This window comes from Monodon monoceros, unplaced genomic scaffold (assembly GCF_005190385.1).
Source record: "Monodon monoceros isolate NGI ecotype Baffin Bay Population unplaced genomic scaffold, NGI_Narwhal_1 Super_Scaffold_5, whole genome shotgun sequence".
NCBI classification, from domain to species: domain Eukaryota; kingdom Metazoa; phylum Chordata; class Mammalia; order Artiodactyla; family Monodontidae; genus Monodon; species Monodon monoceros.
Genome location: NW_021703782.1, coordinates 100857604 through 100878907, shown reverse-complemented (window position 1 = coordinate 100878907; position 21304 = coordinate 100857604). Strand labels below are relative to the sequence as shown.

Here is a 21304-nt window from a genome sequence, read left to right as displayed (position 1 = left end):
TGCTATTGTCCCATTTTGCAGGGGAAAAACTGAGGCACAGAAAGGTGGAGGCACTGCCCTTGGTCTCCGGCTGGTACAGGCGAGCTGAGATTTGAGGTCTGGCCTCTCTGATTCTAGAACCTGGCGCTTCTGCATTCTGTGACCCTGCTCCGTACTTCCCCCCTTTGGGTGGGTTACTTCAGTGGTGCCACAGCCCAGTTATTTAGAACCGTTTTTCACCTTCCTCTCCGTGTGTGAAGGGAAAGAAGGGCGCCTGGGTACCTGCAGGCTTCAAGCCATAGCAGATCTCAGTGTAAAACCTCCGATCGTAGCTGTCACAGTAATGCCAGTTCTCAGCGTCATACTGCAGCCCGTCTGAGAAGGTGTACGTGCCCTGGAAGGTAAGGAGCACACACACAAGTCTGAGGAACTCACAGCCCACTTGCCAAGAAGGATGAAAGTCAAGGGAAGGGGTGGCTTTTTCATTGCCGTGGAAAAGAAGTGTTAAGTATCACAGCTATCACAGCTGTGGTGATTAGGAGGAGTGGTTATGAAGTCCTGGCACCCAAAATATGCAACTCAAAATATGCAATGCTGTATATTTAATAGGGTTGATTCAATGTAAGTCGTTGAGATAGTACATGAAAAGCATTTGACATAGGGCTGGCATATAGTAAACAGTCAATAAACGTTACTATTATTCTTTTATTATTATCACGGCTTGAAAGTTCAGAGCCCTCAGTCATGGCTCTTTGTCCAAACATGTACATTCAGCTTTTGCTGCCTTAGTGCTAAAGGAAACCTCAGGATGTAGACATCGCATTGGCCTGGGCATCAGGAAACATGGGTGGAAATTCCAATACTATTAATTCACTGGGTGACCTTGGGTAAGTCACATCCCCTTCCTGGGGCTTAGATTCTCCAAGCTGTAAAGCGAGGAGTGTTTCTTAACCTTTTTTTAGGTCATGAGCCAGCCCCTGTACACACCCATAGTCCCACGAAAGTTACAGATCCTTTCTCTGGAGAAATTATAGTCACATGTACACAGAAGCTTTTGTATATAAATTGGGAGATTTCATTGACTCCCTGAATTCTACTTGTAGCCCACAAATCCCAGGCTAAGAACTGACTTAGATGATTTATCATGATAGTAATGGTGGAGTTAACATTTATTGAGTGCCTACTGTGTGCCAGGTACTGAGCAGAGTGCTCACATATATTGCCTCATTTATTCTCATAACCATCCTAGGAGATGCCTAGTACTCTCATGGCCGGTGGAATCATGGTCCCCCAAAGATGTCCACGTCTAATCATTGAACCTATGAATGTGTAACTTTACATGGCAAAAGGGACTTTGCAGATGTGATTAAGTCAAGGATCTTGAAGTGGGGAGATTATCCTGGATTATCTAGGTGGGCCCGGTGTAATCACAGGGGTCCTTATAAGAGGGAGGCAAGAGGGTCAGAGTGAGAGAAGACGAGGTGATGATAAAAGCAGAGGGAGGAGATGTGATGATGGTAGTGAAGGTCAGAGGGATGCATGGCCATGAGCCAAGGAATGAAGGCAACTTCTAGAAGCTGGAAAAGGCAAGGAAGTGGATCCTCCCACAGAGCCTCCAGAAGGAATGCAGCACTGCTGACCTATTGTAGACTTTTGCTGTCCAGAACCATAATAAGTTTCTGTTGTTTGAAGGCACTGAGTTTATAGTAATTTGTTACAGCAGCAATATGATACTAATACAACCATTGTTCCAGTTTATAGACAAGAAACATGAGTCTCAGAAAGGGGAGGTCATGGGCCCAAGGTCACACAGTTGGTGGCAATAATAGGATTCAAATTCATCATGGCCTGTCCAGGAGCCCTTCTGGATGCAGAGGGAGAGGATTCCAGAGCCCTGAAGATCAAGAGGAGGGAGAAAAGGGCAGCAGAGGGGGAGGGCAGGGTGCGTGTCAGGGGGGCTTTTCCTGTCCGAGGCTTTCCCCTCTGCAGACTCCTTCCCCAGCTGATTACCTTTACAACCAATCCTTTCTCCCAAATGGCATCGTATCGGCTCCCACTGGGGAAGTACAAGGTTCCTTGGCCATGAAACATGCCGTCCTTCATTTCCCCAACATATTTTGTTTCGGTAGGGAGGATGTATTCGGCTTCACCCTCCATCCTGTAAGGACAAAGGGAAGTCACTGAGCCCTCATGGCAGCTGGAGGATCAGAGCTGGCGGGTGCAGCAGAGCCAGCAGGAACCTCAGGGTCCTCGGACGTTATTGTCCCAGCAATATTCTGTTCAGAAACAAAATGTTTGTTTCCGTCAAAGCTCAAAAGTAAGAGGGGCTGTGTGTCGAAGGGGATACAGGGTTTGGTCTATTTGTTCTCCCTCTCTCTCAGGTAGGGACTGTCCTGGAGTCTACACTGCCCCTGGAAGCCCCCTTTGGGAGGCCCAGAGAGGGGAACAATGCGTCCAAAGCCACACAGTAAGCACTGTGAAGCAGAGATGGGGGCCAGGTTTCCTGGTAGCTGATGCTGGGTCTTCCCCGTCCCCCACAACCAGCCTACCCCTGCCCATTGCGCCGTAAGTAGGAAACTGGGAAAAGTGTGAAATTTAGATAGGAAACAGGAATTCGAATCCTACTTCACCATGCTCTAGATGTATCATCTTGGAGACTTTCCTAAATCTCTCTGTTTTCCCTCCTTCCTTTGTTCCTTCCTTTTTTCCAAGAAATATTTACAGAACACACCTGCTATATTCCAGGTGACTTGCTGAGTCTAGTCTGTTGGATACAATACTACAGACACAACAGTGACCAAGGTAGATGCAGTCCTTGTCCTCGGGGAGCTCACAGTTCAGTGGGGGACACAGTTTAGCAATTATATAATGCGTGGTCAGTGCCATGTAGAAGACAGGCCCCCACCTGAGCACGGGGCAGGGAACCAGCTGGACCACTTACTTCACGTGTGGAATGGCTGAGATTAATGCCCAAGATTAACCCAGATTCTGGTAACAGTTTTCCTAGTAAAGGGCCTGACATACAGTGAGTGCTTAAGAAATATGCTTTCATTCATTCCTTCATTCCTTCTCCATTCTTCCCCACTAGCTGGAATTTACCTCTCCTAACTCTGAACTTCTTTTTGGTTTTGTTTGTACCTCCGCTGGACGCCTTGCACTTTCTGCCTTGCCTCGTAATTGTATACCTCATCTCCCCTATTTAATCAAAGCTTCTTGAGAGGAAGACCTTGGTATCCTCAGCTCCTAGAATCATGTTTTTTTAAATAGGTGCTCGTGAACATCTACTAAGTGAGGAACGAAGGAAACAGAAGGGCCAGTGGACTTCCTGAGAGGATGACAGAAGTTGCCGCTGTGACAGAGGCCCCAAGCAGGAGAGCGCTGTGGTTAAGGCACAGCTTCTGAGCCGGGCAGGCCTGGAGTCCAGACCTGGCTCCACCTCTCCATGCCTGTGTGACCTTGTGTGACCTCCACCTTTCTAAGCCTGAGTTTCTCATCTGTAAAATAGGGATAATGATGACACCTCTGCAAAGTTGTGGCGTTAATGGCTATGAAACTATAATAGAATGCCTGACGTATAGAAGAGCTTAAAAACTATTTTGCTTTTACTTTGCTGCAAGACACAGAAGGAAAGAGAACTCTTCTCTTTTTTATTTCTTTAAATTTTTGGGGGCTGCATTGGGTCTTAGTTGTGGCACGTGGGATCTTCGTTGAGGCATGCGAGATCTTTCGTTACTAGCGTGCAGGCTGCTCTCTAGTTGCGGTGTGCGGGCTCCAGGGTGCGTGGGCTCTGTAGTTGTGGCACCCGGTTCCAGAGTGCGTGGGCTCTGTAGTTTGTACCGCGCAGGCTCTCTAGTTGAGGCGTGCAGCTCAGTAGTTGTGGCACGCGGGCTTAGTTGCCCCGCGGTACGTGGGATCTTAGTTCCCTGACCAGGAATTGAACCCACGTCCCCTGCATTGTAAGGCGATTCTTTACCACTGGGCCACCAGGGAAGTCCCTCCTCTTCTTCTTTCCTCCATCTCTTTGCTTGAGATCACATCTGTCATTTCTAAACATAGTCTCCATCTAAACCCTTCTCTGAGATTTGGCATCTCCCCTCTTATTATTTTTTTTTACTGCAACTTGGACACTATTATTCAGACCACCTACAGACATCTCCAGCCCACCCCAAATAGAACTCATCCTCTCCTCCCCCAAGCAGCCGAATCTTCCAGGTTCAAAGCCTGGAGGTGGGCTCTGGGCTGGGATTGGAAGTAGTCTCTGAATGGGACCAGGAGTCAATCAGTTGCCAACTCCTGGCAATGAAATCACCCAACTTCTACGTTTTTCTCTTTCCTGCAGCCCCACTGCCTCTGCCTTGGCCCAGAGACCTGGTGCCTCTTACCGAGACAGTGGCAATGGGCTCTGACCTGATCTCCCCACCTCCACTCTGCTTCCTTCCGTCCCTCTTTCCATCCTTCCCTTCCTCCTCTCCCTCTCCTTTCCTTCCGTTTTTTCTTTTATTCGTTCAAGGTGAAAAGCCTTCATTTTATATATGTATTTTTTTGGCCGTACCACGTAGCAAGTGGGATCTTAGTTGCCCCACCAGGGATAGAACCCACGCCCCCTGCATGGGAGTGTGGAATCTTAACCACTGGACCACCAGGGAAGTCCTGAAATGCCTTCATTTTAAATTCAAAGTAAATTAGAAAGAACAAAGAGAGCTACTTTATAATGAAGACATCAATCCTTAACAAGGATATGATGACCATATCTCAAATATTATTCATTCATTCATTCTCTTATTTATTCATGTGGCTAACATTAAACGGAGTGTGTGCCAGACAGATGTACTATGAGGAGGGTTACAGAGATGAAATAAATTAGATTTCCTAATGCCCAGCACTACCAAGGGTCTAACAGTGGCTCTTCCCACCCACAGAATTGTGCATGGTATTCAAATCTCTCTACGTAAGAGCACAGCCCCCCTGTCTAGCTTGGGCTCCCACTCTCCTCCAGGCACATTCTACACTCCACCCAAACTGAACTGCCTTCTCTTTCCCTTATAAGCCCTCTGAGCTATTGCTCATGCTGTTCCCTTTGCCTGTAAGCATTCTTCACCTTGCATCTCCATCCACCTAGATCCTACTCAACCTTCAGGGCCCATTTCAAATATTGTCTCCTCCATGAAGTCTTCCAGGACTGCTCCAACTAGATGCATCCTCTACAGGGGCTCAGCAGGGGTCTATAGTAGAAAGCACATGGGCTCTGAAGTCAGATCTGGTTTTCATCTCTGCTCTGTCAAATGCCAACCAGGTGACTTTGAGCACATTATATAATTACCTTGTGCCTCACTTTTCCCATACGTATAATGGGGATGATTATATCTATCTCATAGGGTTGCTATGAGGAGGGAAATATTCAAGCAAAGCCACTATCTGAAATTATCTTCTCATTTATCTGTTTGTTGGCAGTATACCAACTAGATACGCTTCACAAGAGCAAGAATCTTGACATTTTTAATATTCTTATCCCTATATCTAAGACTGGCATTTAGCAAACACACATATATACGGGTATACATGGAATGGATGTATCTCAGCTCTGCTGTTTATTAGATATGCGTCCTTGAGCAAGTTACTTCACTTCTCTGGATCTCATTTTCCTGAACTGTAAAATGGGAATAAACTTACCTATCTGAAAGGGTTGTCCTGAAGTTTAAAAGGCATAAAGTTTGTGAACGTGTCTGGTACAAAGTCCTTTGCAGAGGCAAAAAGACCGCCGGCTTTTCCCAGTCACGGATGTTCAAGACATAGTGAATCAAACGAGGTCCTTACCTCCCATCTACAAATTCCCCAATATATTGGCTCCCCGTGTACTCCATGGCGCCTGCCTCTAGCTTCCAGCCGTTAGGAGACCAGATTCTCGGTGTATCCCGCCTCACTATGACAACCAGAAGGGATAGGCGGAACCGAGGCGAAGCCCCACCCCCAGGGTCCGCGGAACTTCCTGGCTCTGCGCATGCTCTGTGGCTCGCTGGTGGGCAGAGCAGTGCGCCTGCGTGCCGCCGCTGCGCATGCGCGGACGCTACGTGGCCCACGACAGTCGGAAGGGGAGTTCAAGGAGACGTGGGCGACGCGGCAGCGGGCACCTCCTCGGGGTCGGGGCTACCGCCGTCATGCCCGGGATAGTGGAGCTGCCAACTCTGGAGGACCTGAAAGTGCAGGAGGTGAGGCTCGTCCGGAGGACAGGCAAGCGGGGCACAGGGCTACAGCTTCCCGGGCCTGGGCCCAGCCCTGCTTGCACTCCGCGGACCCTGGGCCCCGGATCCCCCATCCCCACCCCATGCCCCCAACACTTACACAGGTTGACCCTCGGAGGCCTCCTGGTCAGCTCGGGGAGACCCATCCCTAAGTAGCTCGAGAACTCTCCTCCCCTTCCCCACAGCAACCTGCGTCTCCTTTACGTGAATAATAGTACTTTTTATTAAGCACCAACCAGGGTCACTTTACTTACTTCATGTCGCTTAATACTCAAACCTCCTTGCGAAGTGAGTGTACAACCCCGGGTGCTCCAGTCGAGGGAGAGAGAGAGTCACCGTAAAGTAGCATCGTCGGTGCAGAGTGCATTGGAGTGGAGCTAGGAAGCCGCAGAAAATGGAGATGATATTGGAGAGTGAATTTGCTAACAACCTGGGAAAGTGTTTGGTAATAGGACATTTAAAGCATTCATTTATTCAACAGCTCTCATTTGAATAATTACCCATACACTGGAAAATGAGAGAGATAGTCCCTGTCCTCATAGAGTTTATAATCTAATAGGGAGACAGAAACATAAAGAGGCAATTACAGTACAGTGTAGTTAGTGCTATGAGAAGTGAAGACTGATAATACTAATTACAGCAGACACGATCAGGCCTTTTCTAGATGTCAGGCAGGTTGCTAATTACAGACATTAATTCATAGGGTCCTTCCAGCAACACTGTAAGGAAGGGTATAATCGATCTCTCCATGTTACAGATAAGGAAACAGGTCCTGAGAGAAGTGATTTGCCCAAGGTCACATGGTAAAGCTGGAATGTGAACCCAGGTCTGATTTTAAAACCCATGCTTTTAAACTACCATATTATGGGCAAAAGCTCAAAAGAGCGAGAAGGCTTAGCAGTACCTTTTGTATTTTGTGTTTTGCTTTTTGACATGACTCTTTTGTTGGTGGAAAGCAACAGTTGCTGAGCCAGGAGAGGTACCTTGGGCTGAGGCAGGGCTGGAAGCGACTTTCACAAGGCCAGACTGAGCAGTTTGGACTTCATCCTGTAAGTGAGGTGGTGGGGAGAGGTGGAAGATTTTAAGGCAAAAAAAGTGCCAGGACAGGACTGGATAATGAGGCTACACTGGAGGAGAGGGAGGGGAAGATGAAAAATTACATGCCAAAAATTATATCCCAGGCCCTGTGTTAAGTGTTTTACCTGCATTATTTCACTTCATCTTATATGCCTGTGAGAATGGCAACTATTATTATATTATTTTAATTATTATAATAAAGTGACATGTACCAAAGGTTGGGGGTGGGGACGTGTGGGTACTGCCAACAGTCAGTTTGTTTCTTGCCCGACTGTGAAGCTGGGTTAAGACTTTGAGCTGCTGTATTTTTCACTGACACTTTAATTTGGTTCAGCAGTCATCTGAGGTTCTGCTTCTTGCACGTGTTCTATTTCTGGAATAAATTTGCCTTTAGAGTTCACACAGTTGAACTGAGGAACAGATAATTACATAAATAGCTAAAATACAAAACCAAGTATGATTAAATGCTACAGAAGAGGGGCAGACATGGTTTAAGAAAAGAGGGTAGGATTTGAAGTTGTATCTAAATTCTAGGCCTAACTATTCGGTTACCTCGATGAGTCACTTTTCCCATTTGCAGACACAGTTATTTTATTTGTAAGATGAAGTGATTCCAGCTGTGTAGTTCTCTGAGGCTATGAAGGGAACAGAGAAAGCACTTCTTGGGAATAATGTAAGACTTGGCTAAATGTCATTTGAAGAATGGCATTTACAGGCAGAGATGGAGAGAAGAACTTTCTAAACAAAGCAGGATCTGAGCAAAGGTAAGCAGGTGAGGCCAAAAATGGGTTCCAGGAAAGTGAGTTCAGTGTCCTAGAGGACAGCCAGTACCTTTTTAAAGTCTGGTGGGTGAGAAGGCCGGAAGGATAGTTGGGATCCGAAGGGTTTGAATACTTAAGTAGAAACTTAGGCCTTATTCTACTGTTAAGCCTGAATCCTTCAAGGGTTTTGTTGCTAATTTGTTTTAATAACAGAGTAAAATAAGAATTGTCTTTTAGGACAGCAGCTCTGTGAAGAATGGTTGGAAGAGAGGAATAAGAAAAGCAGGAAACCAATAACTGAGGAAGATATTATTGACCCCAGCATGATTGGTGACTGTGCTTACAGAGAGGAAAGAATGCATTTATCTAGAATTGATCCGACTTAGCAATGACTTAGGTATCAGAGGCAGCAAAGGTTGAGGATTCGGTGTCAGATTTGCAACTTGACAGAACTGGGGAAGCCAGAAGGAGTGGGTTTGAGAAGCAAGTTAAACCCATTTTGGACCTCATTGACCTTCGAGTTATATGACACATGCCTATGGAAAAATAGTCAGAAGCTTTGGGCAGGAAAATCCTTGTACACATTAACGATTTTGAGTAAAAATAATGGCCAATATTTATGATGTGCTTCTATGTGCTAGGCACTGTTCTTCATATTTTTAATGTGTGTTAACCCTGACAACAGTTCTATCAACTAAGTACTATCATCCTCCATTTTACATAAATTAAGCAAAATACAAAACCTAGTATAAATTAAGAACTACAAAAAAAAAGGTGCAGATCTGGTTTAAGGAAGAGAGAACAGGACTAGAAGACTGCTCGTAGATTGTGGGACTTCTTCTGCCTCTGTTTCCGCACCTGCAGACCATCTAAACCTGCTGTGCAGTGAGGCTGTTATGAGGACAGATGAGGAAGGGCATTGAAATTCTGTGTTCGTTGAGACAAAGGGAGCTGAATGAATCTGAGAGGGTATTCACAGTAAGCAGCTGTGAAAGGCTGTGGCTTCTGTTGGAACTTGTCAGTATTAGTGAAGAAGCAGGTGAGGGGTGGAGGTGACATCTGAAGTTCTTTGCCTCCTCAGTGATGCAATGGGGAGAGACCTGATTGGAGGTCACACTTTCTGGTGCTAGTTCTGCACTTGCCACTGACTTGCTGCGCCATCTCCAGCACATTGCTCCTTTTCCTTAGGAAATAAATTCAGTGAGTGGTTCTCAGCCTTGATTTCCCTGTGACAGGGCGTGTTTTATGTGCTCAACAACATGGGCATAACCTAGATTGGGATAAGACCTCTACACTTGTGGGGAAGTAAAGCAAAGAAAGCCATAGGCTTTTGGGGGCGTGATAGCTGTGAAGGCATCGGAGTAATTAAATCAGCCATTTAAAGATGTTTTAAGACATTTGACAAGGAAATAAATGCAGCTAACTTAATTTTTTAAATATATTAAGCTTTAAAAAAAGTTTGCGTCTTGATTTTTTAGTCTCCCAGCTCTTTACAGGTAATATAGCAAGCAAACGTGTACTACTCAATTAACCTAAGTAAACTATTATCAAAAACTCGAATACAAAATTTTACAGATTTTTAAATGAGCATATTAGAATTGTCATGGCAAATTTCACTTACATCCTAAATTTACCTTTGCTTTGATAATTAGAACAGTTGTAATATTAGTAGTCATAGTCATAACTTTATTCTTCTCTTCCTATAGTGTGTAGATGAATTATCTTTTCATCTTTCCTTGCCTTTTATCTTATTAAAAATATTAATAATTTAACCTAAGCTGTGTGAAATTCCTGAAAAATGAAATTATAAAATTTTTATTATTATAAAAATAATAATTATAAAATTATTCTCATGTAAAAGTTCTTAATACATATTTGCAGATCAAATCCAGGGGTATCTTAAGGCATAATGCACTAGGGCAAACTAGATTTTATTCTAGGTACAATGGGTCAGTTTTAGAAAATCTGTTCATGCTCTACAGTACATTTATAGATTAATGAAAAAGAAACCTGAAAATTTCAGTCTTTCCTGGTGGAGGAAACAACAGTGCAACAAAGCCATTTATGGTTAGAAAGAAACTTCCCTAATGAGGAACGTCCAACAAGTATATCCCAGACACCAACAGCCAATATCATACCAAACTACTTTAAAGTTTAGAACAAGGCAAGGACGCCTACTGCCATTGCTGTTTGTCTGTATCATCCTGGAAGTTTTGGTCAGAGCATTAAGACAGGGAAAGAGAAGAAGAAGGACAAAAAGATGTAATATCAGAGAGGAAGGGAGGCAGTTTTTATTTGTAAATGGAAGCTTTTCTCTTAATCCTCTCGAGTTTCCTATTAGAACTGACAAGAGTTCAGTAGACTATGGTTACAGAGAAGATACAGTGTAAAAACAAGCAGTAACCAACTTGAAAATCTAAGGGAAAAATGTCCCATTTAGATAGTATCCAAAATGTGAGAACACTGAGGAATAAACAAGAAATATGCAAGTTTCCTGTATGAAGGAAACTGTAATTTTGACCAAAGAAAGTGAGAATGAGCTAAATAAATGGAGAGACATACTGTGTTCTGGATGAGAAGGCATCATTCACGTATTCTTAACTCTCTTGTAACTGTTACCTCCCCTGCTGCTGGCACAGAGTGAGTGCTTGACGGCTGCTTGTGCTGGGGCGCTGTTTTGGGTGCTTGGTGGACCATGGTAAACGCCACCTTAATTAGTTTAACTTAGGGAGAACGGACATCTTTACAGTAGTCGTCCTCTGTTAAAAACAAAATGCCAGGGCTTCCCTGGTGGCACAGTGGTTGAGAGTCCGCCTGCCGATGCAGGGGACACGGGTTCGTGCCCCGGTCCGGGAAGATCCCACATGCCGCGGAGCGGCTGGGCCCGTGAGCCATGGCCGCTGAGCCTGTGCGTCTGGAGCCTGTGCTCCGCAACGGGAGAGGCCACAACAGTGAGAGGCCCGCGTACCGAAAAAACAAACAAACAAACAAAAAAACCCAAAATGCCTACCCTCTTGGAGCTAACGTTCCAGTGGTCACAGATAGAGTGACCACTGGTGCTAGCTTATCTAAGGTGATTAGGGAAAGACTCTGAGATAAAATGTGAGCAGAGACCCAATAGTGTAACAGTGCCCTTTCCTTTCTAATTTGTTGTATAACTAGACTTAGTACAACTCCAATGGGAATTATTGGAGGAAGGGTGTTCATCTGTAAGAACAGCCAGAACGGTTTTGAAAAGGATGAATAGTGAGGAGGATGGTCTTCCCAGACAACGAACAGTAATTCAAACATTGTGGCATCGGCACAGGAAGAGGTGGTACAGAAAGAGACTAGCAGGACCCCTGCTGTAGCAGCTGCTACACGGGCTCTGGACTGTACCGTGAGCTGGCTGAGGCTACGCTGTGCTTCTCAAGAAAATGTGCTGGGGTGCAAGTGAGTGACACTGACACCGTCGTAGGGATGGCTGCCTTGGATATACTCTATAATTTTAAAAAGTTCACAGATTCGGTTCTTTATTATTAATAATAACTTGCTAAGCTAGATGCTTTTACTGATCCCTTCCAGTCTCTAATCTTCTGTGAGTCTCATCTTCCGGGAATCTTGTATATCCTCCCACTGTTACTTTTATTCCTGGAGAGGAGACTCATCAGTGCTCCTCAGGGTCGGTTCCTCCCCGTACATCCCAGAAGCCTCCATCTTCCTTCAGAGCTCTACTTTCTCTCTCATAAAGATCTAAGGATTCCATTCGGGCTGCCATTTCCTTATGTCTAAAATGGGGATGGGGATGGTAATATCAGCCTGATGAGATTATTACGAAGGTGTGGAAAATCATACATGTGAAAGAGCTCTGTGATCTCTGAAGCACCATAGATCATAAGGGATTATTACAGAGTCCCCTGTCTTTAGTGTTCTTGGCAAAGTCAGAACGGGGCTACCTTCCTGTTCCCTGTATCTTGACCAGCATGAGGTGAGGTTAAGGAAGTGGTGTCCTGGTACAAATCTGGTCCTTCTCCTCTGTTCCTCTCCCCAGGTGAAAGTCAGTTCTTCTGTGCTGAAAGCTGCGGCCCATCACTACGGAGCTCAGTGCGATAAGCCCAACAAGGAGTTCATGCTCTGCCGGTGGGAAGAGAAGGACCCGAGGCGGTGTTTAGAGGAAAGCAAGCTTGTCAACCAGTGTGCCCTGGACTTCTTTAGGTAAGATCTTTTCACGTCAGTGCCCACTGGTTGCAACATCAAGGTATATGTATCTCTGTGAACATCCAGCTAATTAAATGGAAGGATAAGTTTACTAATTTTAGTAGGGAATGCAAGGCTTTACAGTCACATAGACCAAAGTAGAGCACACAATAAATGAGAGTTCTTTTTGTTCTTTATTACTTGGCACTTTTTTTTTTTTTTTTAAATATAGTTGATATACAGTGTTGTGTTGGGACTTCCCTGGCGGTCCAGGGGTTAAGACTCCATGCTTCCAGTGCAGGGGGCGTGAGTTCCATCCCTGGTCGGGAAGCTAAAATCCCACGTGCCATGTGGCCTAAATAAATAAAAATAAATAAATAAAATTACAATGTGTTAATTTCTGCTGTACAGCAAAGTGATTCAGTTATATATATTCTTTTTCATATTCTTTTCCATTATGGTTTATCACATGATATTAAATATAGTTCCCTGTGCTATACAGTAGGACCTTGTTGTTTATACATTCTATATATAATAGTTTGCATCTGCTAATCCCAAACTCCCAATCTTTCCCTCCCCCATCCCGCTTGGCAACTACAAGTTGGTTCTCTATATCTGTGAGTCTGTTTCTATTTTGTAGATAAGCTCATTTGTGTCATATTTTAGATTCTACATATAAGTGATATCATATGGTATTTGTCTTTCCCTTTCTGACTTAATCAGTATGATAATCTCTAGGTCCATCCATGTAGCTGCAAATGGCATTAGTTTATTCTTTTTTATGGCTGAGTACTATTCCATTGTGTGTGTGTGTGTGTGTGTGTGTGTGTATAGACCCCATCTTCTTTATTCATTCGTCTGTCAGTGGACATTTAGGTCACTTCCACGTCTTGGCTATTGTAAATAGTGGCAAGTTCTTTAATCTCCATGAACCCCAACTTCCAAATTGTAGAGTAATACCTATCATAAGATTGTTGTGAGAAATTGGAAAAGGCACATAAAAACAGCTTAGCACAGGGCTTGCTTATAGGCATTTACTAGATTGTTATCATTATCATTACTACAGAACACACAGTTACGATGGAAAGGAAAGGTGTTCAGGGTCAAGTGTTGAGGTAGGCCACTGTACTTGATATAAGTAAAAAAAATCCAAATTATGATTGTGGAAAAATGTTTTAACCATATTAGTCAGAACTCTATTAAAAAGGACAGAAACTCAACTCAGAGGGAGTTGGCTCATGTCACTGTAAAGTCCAGAAACAGGACTGGCAGGACTGGATTCAAGGGCTTAAATAATTTCACACCTACTTGGTATCTTTTGGCTTCACCTCTTATCCCCCACCCCCAGTTTCTTAGTCCTGCTTTCTCTGTCAAATTCATTTTCAAAGAGACCCTCTCCTTGCTTTAGCAGCAATGGCCACCAGCCAGTCCAAGCTGCTGTGCTCCTTGCTTAGCAGACCCAGACAAAGAGTGCCACCCAGTAGCATGAGCAGTGGTCCCTGGACTGAGTCTTAGTGGCCTGGCTGGTCAACTTCATGTGCATATCTTTGAATCAGTTGTGTTTCAGGAGATAAAATGCTGTGAGTGGTCAGGCCTAAAGTGGGGAGCAGACTTAGATTCATCTAAATCACATTGCCGAGCGATAGGGAGGGGTTGTTCCCCAAAGGAAAATTTGAAGGACGTTCCAGAAGAATAGAGAATGACTGCTGGCTAGGCAAAACCCACAGCTGTCCCTTACAGTGACGCTAGAGGAAAAAAAAATTGCTTCACACAATAGCGGCTTTCCTTCTTTCTTGCTTCTGCTGTCTCTGTCCACATGCAGAGATACTTCTGTGCTTAAAGTCATGGTGTGTGTACATTTGAAAATTCATTTTTTCACTTGAAACTATTGGAAACATTCTTTCAAGTTGCTCTGTCTTCATGACCATCATTTTTCATGGCCGTGTAATATTCCATCCGTAGATAAACCAGCCATAATTTTGTTATTAAACATCATTATTGATTGTTTTGGATAAATCTGCAGTGATTACATTTGTGTAGAGATCATTTTCATTTTATAATTAATTCCTTGGCATAAATTTCCGAGCAGTGAGATTATTCTTTAAAAGGCTTTGAACATGATTTATGGCTCTTGAATTACAGTTGGAAGTTGGGTCAGTTTATGCTGTCCTCAGCCTATATCCTGGTATCCCTCTCCAGCATTGCATATTATTTAAATATTTGATAGGTACAAAATGGTGTTTTACTCTTGCTTGAATTTGCATTGATTTGATTGCTAATAAGGTGGAATGTGTGTTCCTTTAAAATTTTTTTATTTTCTAAGAGAACTTTGGCAAAGTATTCTTCCTTTGACTCAGAGGGAGCATGTTTAAGTGGGAAATGTTTGGATTTCACCAGCTCCTGAGGTGCTGAACTAGCTTGCTGTAAGCACTAGTAGGTAATTGTCTATTAGTGTGGGTACCAGGGTAACAGAGCCCAGAACATAGACCTAAGTACCAGAGTGATGGTTTGCAGCCTTTCTTCCGCTGTAGCATACTGGAGGAGTCCAAAACTCCAACTGGACACGGTTGCTCACCACCATCGCGATTCTTAAGTCGAGGCTAGGGGGGTGCAGTTTTGTGTACCGTAGAAATGCAGGTCGTTGAGGCTAGAGGTAACCCAGAAAAGCTCCCGAGGCTTTGACATTCCTTCTTCCTTCCTCTTAACACATCCCATCACCCCCAAGGCTATACTCAAAATACCTGCAAAGGGGGCTTCCCTGGTGGCGCAGTGGTTGAGAGTCCGCCTGCCGATGCAGGGGACACGGGTTCGTGCCCCGGTCCGGGAAGATCCCACACGCCGCGGAGTGGCTGGGCCCGTGAGCCATGGCCGCTGAGCCTGCGCGTCCGGAGCCTGTGCTCCGCAACGGGAGAGGCCACAACAGTGAGAGGCTCGCGTACCGCAAAAAAAAATACCTGCAAAGGTATAAGAAACCGGTGCCCCTTGGTTGCCTCCCAGGAGGGGAACCGAGCAGGAATGGAAAGGCAATTTTTCTTCATGTATTTCCTTCAGCCACCTCCGAGGTTCTTCCCGAGACGTGTTAAATACGATTCCTGTGTTGAGTGTAGCTAGATTCTTGGAGTGTGACAAGCAAATACTTCATTATTATTCCACCGGGGGAAGGAGGTGCTCCACGCTTCTTCCACTGCCTCAAATATGGCTTTTACATAAAATAACAGTATTTTATTCTCGTTTGACTTTGCATTTATTTGATTACTAGCAAAGTTGAATGGTGAGAGAAGGGGAATTTCGCAAAATAATGGAGGCTTATCCCTTTTATACACAAAAGTTAGTTTTTCTTCAGCCATTTCTGGTTACCACAAAATGAATTATATGCTATGTTGCTTCTTAACAGAGAGCAAATATAATTTAACTTTCTTCTTAATGACAAGGATTAATCTCTGTTTTTGTTCAGTGCATGAATAGAATGAAGGCTTTTGAGCTTTGGAGGCGTGTAGGTCAATCTGCCTCTACACAGATTGACCCCAGGATCAGAAGATCCTTGTTAGTTTGTGAATTTGCTTTTTATAGTCTGTCTCCTCCTCTGTCAATGTCTGTCACCTCTGACTTCTGTCAGCATGCCCATCTCTGAGTGTGCCTCCTTCTCTTCTAAATTTGTGAAGAGGGTAATCTTTAGATTGAATCTAAGAAGAATAAATAGGTCCCAAATGAGGAGTTCTAAGTGAAATATATACCCCTTAGACCACAGTCTTTTGACATTTCTATTCATTTGTTTTTGCTACACAAAGAAATTAGGTCTTATTCCTCAGAAATCTTTTTTTACGTATTGTTTCTCAACCTGAGGCTCTCCAAGTGGTCTTGTAAGTGAGGTAAGAGTACTCCCGTACCTTTCAAAAAGCAAGGCTGTGTGTATGAGGTCTGCACCAAATTTTTCCCCACTTTTTTGTTTTTCATCGTTTTGCAAAGAGCTGCCCCTAATCAAGCCCTCTTTTCCAGGCAGATAAAGCAGCACTGTTCGGAGCCTTTTACGGAATACTGGACCTGCATCGATTACTCTGGCTTGCAGTTATTTCGTCGGTGTCGCAAACAGCAGGCGAAGTTTGACGAGTGTGTGTTGGACAAACTGGGCTGGGTGCGACCCGACCTGGGGGAGCTGTCAAAGGTAACACAGTTTCCTGCTGCTCTCTCCCTCTTTCTTTCCCTCTCTCTCTCTCTCTCTCTCTCTCTCTCTCTCTCTCTCTCTCACTCGCTAAGGGTGGGGAAAGGCAGGGGGTGGTCCGGAATGGGTCTTCTGTGAGTACAGATCTGATGTGAGAAATCCAGACTGACCAGTCAGCTTCATTAGGGAGTGGTTATACACAGTCCAGAGGGAGTTTATTTAATAGAAGTGTTCCTTTAAATAGCTCCCCCAGCATGTGCAGATTTGTTTTTGATTAATTAGCTAACTGAAGAACAGAAGGGAGTAGATGAGGATAAACAAAATGTTAGGGGCACCGTCAGTTGAAAACATTGAGTTTATTGTGGGGAAATAGGTTTGAGGTTATGCCAGATTTTTCAGGAACATACCTGAGATTTAAAAAAAAGTAATGCCTATAGTTTAAAAAGCTTGTTTTTCTTTTCTTTCTCCCATATTTCCTGTCTCAGTTGTGACACCACCATCTGTTGAACCCTCAGAGGGAGAAACCTGAATGTCTTTTTTCTTCACTTTGCACTCCTTCTTCCTTTATCCAGTCCTCAATTCCTGTAGCATCTCCTGGAATATTGTTTTGAATCCTCTCACTGTCCCCCACTTCCTGGACAGGAGTTCTTAACTGGGCTACATGAATTTCTGGGAGGGGAGGATGGATCACTATAGGCATGATCTGTGTGGAAAATAAGTCAAATATCACTTTCCTTTAAAAAAACAAACAACTTTTCAAGGGCACTCCTATTTGCTTGCAAAACAAAGCATCCCCTCCATATCCTGACATGCCACAGCCCTTTGTGATCTGACCCATCCCTGGCTTCTTAAGCATTGTCACCCTCCATTCCCTCTGGGAAGCATAGGTAGCAAGGCATGGAGGGAAGAACTCTGGTTTGAATGGAGACTGAGAGTGGATTTGAATGTTAGTTTCCTGACTTAATTGCTATGGGTCCTTGAGCAAATTTCTTAACATTTCCTATCCTACCACATTTATAAGATGGGACCAGTATTAATCCCTGTTTTTCTGTGAGGATTAAGCTACGGAGCCTGTGTGAATCCCCAGCACATAGGTCCACAGTTAATGTTCGTTCCCTCCCTTTGTGTGTGGCATCTGTGGATAGTTGGGTCTTAAGCTTTTTGCCATAAGTAGAGGAATGGTTACGCAGTTTTTTTGTGTGTGTATCTGGCATATCTTTACTTCGGATATCTTCTTTGCTGCACCAAACAAATTATTTTTATTTAAAAATAATTTTTATTGGGCTTCCCTGGTGGCGCAGTGGTTGAGAGTCCACCTGCCGATGCAGGGGACACGGGTTCGTGCCCCGGTCCGGGAGGATCCCACATGCCACGGAGCGGCTGGGCCCGTGAGCCATGGCCGCTGAGCCTGCGCGTCCGGAGCCTGTGCTCCGCAACGGGAGAGGCCACAGCAGTGAGAGGCCCGCGTACCGCAAAAAAAAAAAAAAAAAAAAAATTATTGAAATATAGTTGATTTACAATGTTGTGTTACTTTCAGGTGTACAGTAAAGTGATTCAGAGATATATATATGTGTATATATATATACACATATATATATTTTTTACATTCACTTCATTACAGGTTATTACAAGATACTGAGTAGAGTTCCTTGTGCTATACAGTAGGTCCTTGTTGGTTATTTATTTTATATATATAGTAGTGTGTATATTTTAATTCCAAATGAACAGATTATTTTAAATAGTTGATAATTCTAAGTTGGAAAGTGGTGGAACTTTTACATAGAATCGAGAAAACTACCGTTTCTCATTTCTGTCTCACGAAAGGAGAATTTACGAATCATGTTGTTAAGAAAGCACTTTTATTCCTGAATCTTTGTAGTAACATTTTTAAAAACCTATAAAAGGAAAACGTACTGTTATCTGAACTCTCTTCAAAAGTGTATTTCTTTGAGAGGATTATCAGCTTTAGTTATACTTAAGTTCAGTATTCAGTCTCTTTCTAAGAACGGTCATAATTGGCTGGACAAAGCCTCCATTTTAGCGTCATTCACTTGTGCATTCTGGTTCCACTGGCTTGCCCTTCCCTCCTGTTTGCCCCCAGTGAATTCATACTCACTCGTCCAGTCTCAGCTCAGGTGTCAGGTCTGTCTTTGAAGTTTCTGGCTCTCCTAGGCAGGATTGCTCTCTCTCACCCATAACTCCATTGTCCTAATAATATTAATATTGAAAATAACTAATGGAGCACCTGTTCCATACATCGGGTGCTTCATGTATACTCTAATAACCCTAGGAGCTACTACTAGCTCCGTTTTACAGATAGGAAATTGAAGGTTAAATCAGGTGCCCAAGGTCATTTACCTAGTAATTAGTTTGACCACATGCTTCTGCTCCTTTTCTATTTTGAGTGTGGTGCAGAAGAGGAAGTTGCTTTATTGTCCTTTCCCCAGTAATTTGTCCTTTAAAGGGGTCCTTTTATTTTTTCTAGGTTTATTTCATAGACATCTTGAATTCCTTAAAGGAGCTTCAGATGCCAGCTGGAGGCATTTGGAATACTCTGTCAAGCAGTAAGGAACCATTAGTGATCTCTAATTATAGCAGAGAGATGAGAGAACTGTTTTAAAAGCAAATGAAAAACTATTCTGGACTTGTAGTCAGAAGACTGGGGTTCCAGCTCCAACTCTTGACATTTGCTGCGTCTTGATCTTAGACAGGCCAGCCACCTCTGCTCCTCTTCCGTGAACTCGAGATAATTATGCCTCAGAGGGTGGTTACAATAAGAATTATGTGATTGTGTCCATGAAAGCTCTGTTCACAATAGATGGTGTTTGCATTTGTGCATCTGGGAAGATTGATCTGGTCACAGTGTGTGGAGTGGCTTAGGAGGCTACCAGATAAGAAGACTAGTGATAACCATGGCCTTCTGTCTTTCTGCCTCTCTGGGCCTGTTTCCTCATCCTTAAAATGAGAACAATTTCTGCTGGGTTTCTGATGGAGACTTCTGTGGGTTTCAGTGGGTGTAAAACGCCGTCCTCCTCTCTCCCCGGGACCCCAGTTGGCTCCCTCTCTCGCCTGGCCCATTGGGTCAGCCCCCCCGTCTAGCTTCTGCTCCTTCCGGCCTGGCCTGCAGACGTGAGTAAGTTACTTCCCTGCTCCAGTGACACCTGTTGCCCTTGGGTTAAAATTCAAGCATCTTTGCGTGTCGTTCATCACCAGGCTCCCGTGTCTCAGTGTCGAGCATTCTGTGAGAGCACGGGCTTTGGAGCAGGCAGATCTCATTTCAGGTCCATCCACCGTTAGCTGGGGGGTCCCAGTGAACCTGCAGGTTGACCTCCGAGGAGTATGAGAGTGAACTGGAGTAACGCGCTTGGCGTCATGTCTAACAACAGGACATGCTTGGTTAGGGGCTGCCTCTCCCTGCGCTCCGCGCGCGGCCCGTGCTTCGGCTGCCCCGAGGCCGCGCCCCTGTCTCCGTGTGCACTGTTGGCTTCCTGGAAGGTCTTTTCCTCTCCAATCTTCCTGGTTGGCTCCTGCTCACCCTTCAAGAGGAAAGTAAACGTTGCCCCCTCAGAGCCAGGCCGAGGACGCGTGGCCGTGTGGAGGAGGCCTTGCTGTCCTAGCGCTCATTCGTCTCTCGGTCACCGTGACCCGCTTAGAAGGCCTGGGTGCTTTTCCGGGCTGACTCCTTCACCGAGGACAGTGTGAATCGTGCTCTCTTCCGTATCCCTAACTTCTTCCATGTGGAAGGACACAAAATAGGCCTTCTTCAATGTTTATTCGGGGTAAGTGTGATTTGCTAGGGCTTTATGGATGGGGAGTGGCTGAGGCAGCCAGAGCGGAGAGGAGACCCCAGGAGGTGGGTCCGTGCTCACAGCTTCTCCACCAGCCCCTCAGCTCTGCTTCTCCTCTTTTACCCGCTGCAGGTCACCAAAGTGAAAACAGATCGGCCTTTACCAGAGAATCCCTATGACTCAAGAGCAAGGCCAGAGCCCAGCCCTGAGACGGAAGGAGATCTGAAGCCCGCCAGACATGGCAGCCGCCTCTTTTTCTGGACCATGTGAAGATGGGTCCGTGGCCCACACCCAGTCATGCACCCAGGCAGCGGTGATGAAAACTCTCCTGTAGCTTCATCAACCGATAGAGGGCTCTTTCCAGAATCACAAACATTAACAAAAACATTAATTTATGTGACTTGGCAGTTATTCTATACCATTTCCTGCCCATTAAAAATTTTAAAGGAAACAGTTGTATTTTATTATGTTTTATATAACCTTTTGGCCTTTAAAGATGACTTCCCCTTGCTTTTTCTGCTTGTGGTCCTGCCTGTTCCTTTCTCTTTGCTTCAAGTAGGCATTTGCCAGTGTGGCAGGGGAGCCGTGTGGGATCACGGACAAATGACTGTAAAGGAAAGGCTTTGTTACCTGAGACAGCGCCTCGGGGCCAATGTGGGTTCACACATTTTGAAGTCTCAACTTTCTTTCTTCCCATCCAACATCTCTGACAAATAGAGTTCCCTGAAGGTCATACAAGGGAAGCATCCAGGATAGGAGAAGTGCAGAAACACTTGAGGCTTGTGACTCAGGCCATGGGCGGGGCTCCTGGCTTGGTCTTCTGCAGTCTCGCTCAAAGTTTCTTAAAGAACCAAACTTCCACCACTTCCCCTTGATATCCCATCCTCAAGCATTATAACCCAGATGTTTTTCCTGATAGACAAGGGAGTTGGAGGCTGAGCTCCCAGCTCCAAAGCCAGGAAGTCGGGAGGTCTGAGTGTCAGTTCCAGCCTTGGGTGTGTTTCTTAACCTCTTGTGAGAGGTTGAATTTGAGGACAAACTAAAGGGAACATGCTTATCTACCTCCTGGGCAGGTTAAAGCCACAAGTATTTATAAAGCTCTTTGGTTCAAAGCACTGTTATGTC

The 21304-nt window shown here is 44.6% G+C and overlaps 2 protein-coding genes across 3 annotated transcripts in view; one reads left to right on the top strand and one right to left on the bottom strand.

Moving 5' to 3' along the window:
* MORN5 (MORN repeat containing 5) overlaps positions 1-5886 on the bottom strand; it is a 33343-nt gene extending 27457 nt beyond the window's left edge. Inside the window, exons 1-3 of one of the 2 annotated variants that reach the window (XM_029203342.1) lie at positions 5794-5886; positions 1990-2137; positions 262-373 (exon numbers count right to left, since the gene is read on the bottom strand). In XM_029203342.1, the coding sequence (XP_029059175.1) occupies positions 262-373; positions 1990-2137; positions 5794-5840 (307 nt within the window). In that variant the 5' untranslated portion in view covers positions 5841-5886. The remainder of the gene's footprint in view (positions 1-261; positions 374-1989; positions 2138-5793) is intronic. The other variant, XM_029203343.1, reaches the window with a different exon arrangement.
* Positions 5887-6002: 116 nt separating this feature from the next.
* NDUFA8 (NADH:ubiquinone oxidoreductase subunit A8) lies at positions 6003-20630 on the top strand. Its single transcript, XM_029203658.1, has 4 exons — positions 6003-6185; positions 12087-12250; positions 16229-16394; positions 20312-20630. The coding sequence occupies exons 1-4, from the start codon at positions 6033-6035 to the stop codon at positions 20447-20449; spliced, it is 621 nt and encodes a 206-aa protein (XP_029059491.1). The 5' UTR covers positions 6003-6032; the 3' UTR covers positions 20450-20630.
* The last annotated feature ends 674 nt before the right edge of the window (positions 20631-21304 follow it).

Bases quoted from the DNA above. Each gene is read 5' to 3' on its own strand.
- NDUFA8 (XM_029203658.1), top strand. From the start codon at position 6,033: ATGCGCGGACGCTACGTGGCCCACGACAGTCGGAAGGGGAGTTCAAGG. The intron at 6,186-12,086 runs GTGAGGCTCGTC...TCCTCTCCCCAG, and splicing joins AGGACCTGAAAGTGCAGGAG to GTGAAAGTCAGTTCTTCTGT. The intron at 12,251-16,228 runs GTAAGATCTTTT...CCTCTTTTCCAG, and splicing joins TGTGCCCTGGACTTCTTTAG to GCAGATAAAGCAGCACTGTT.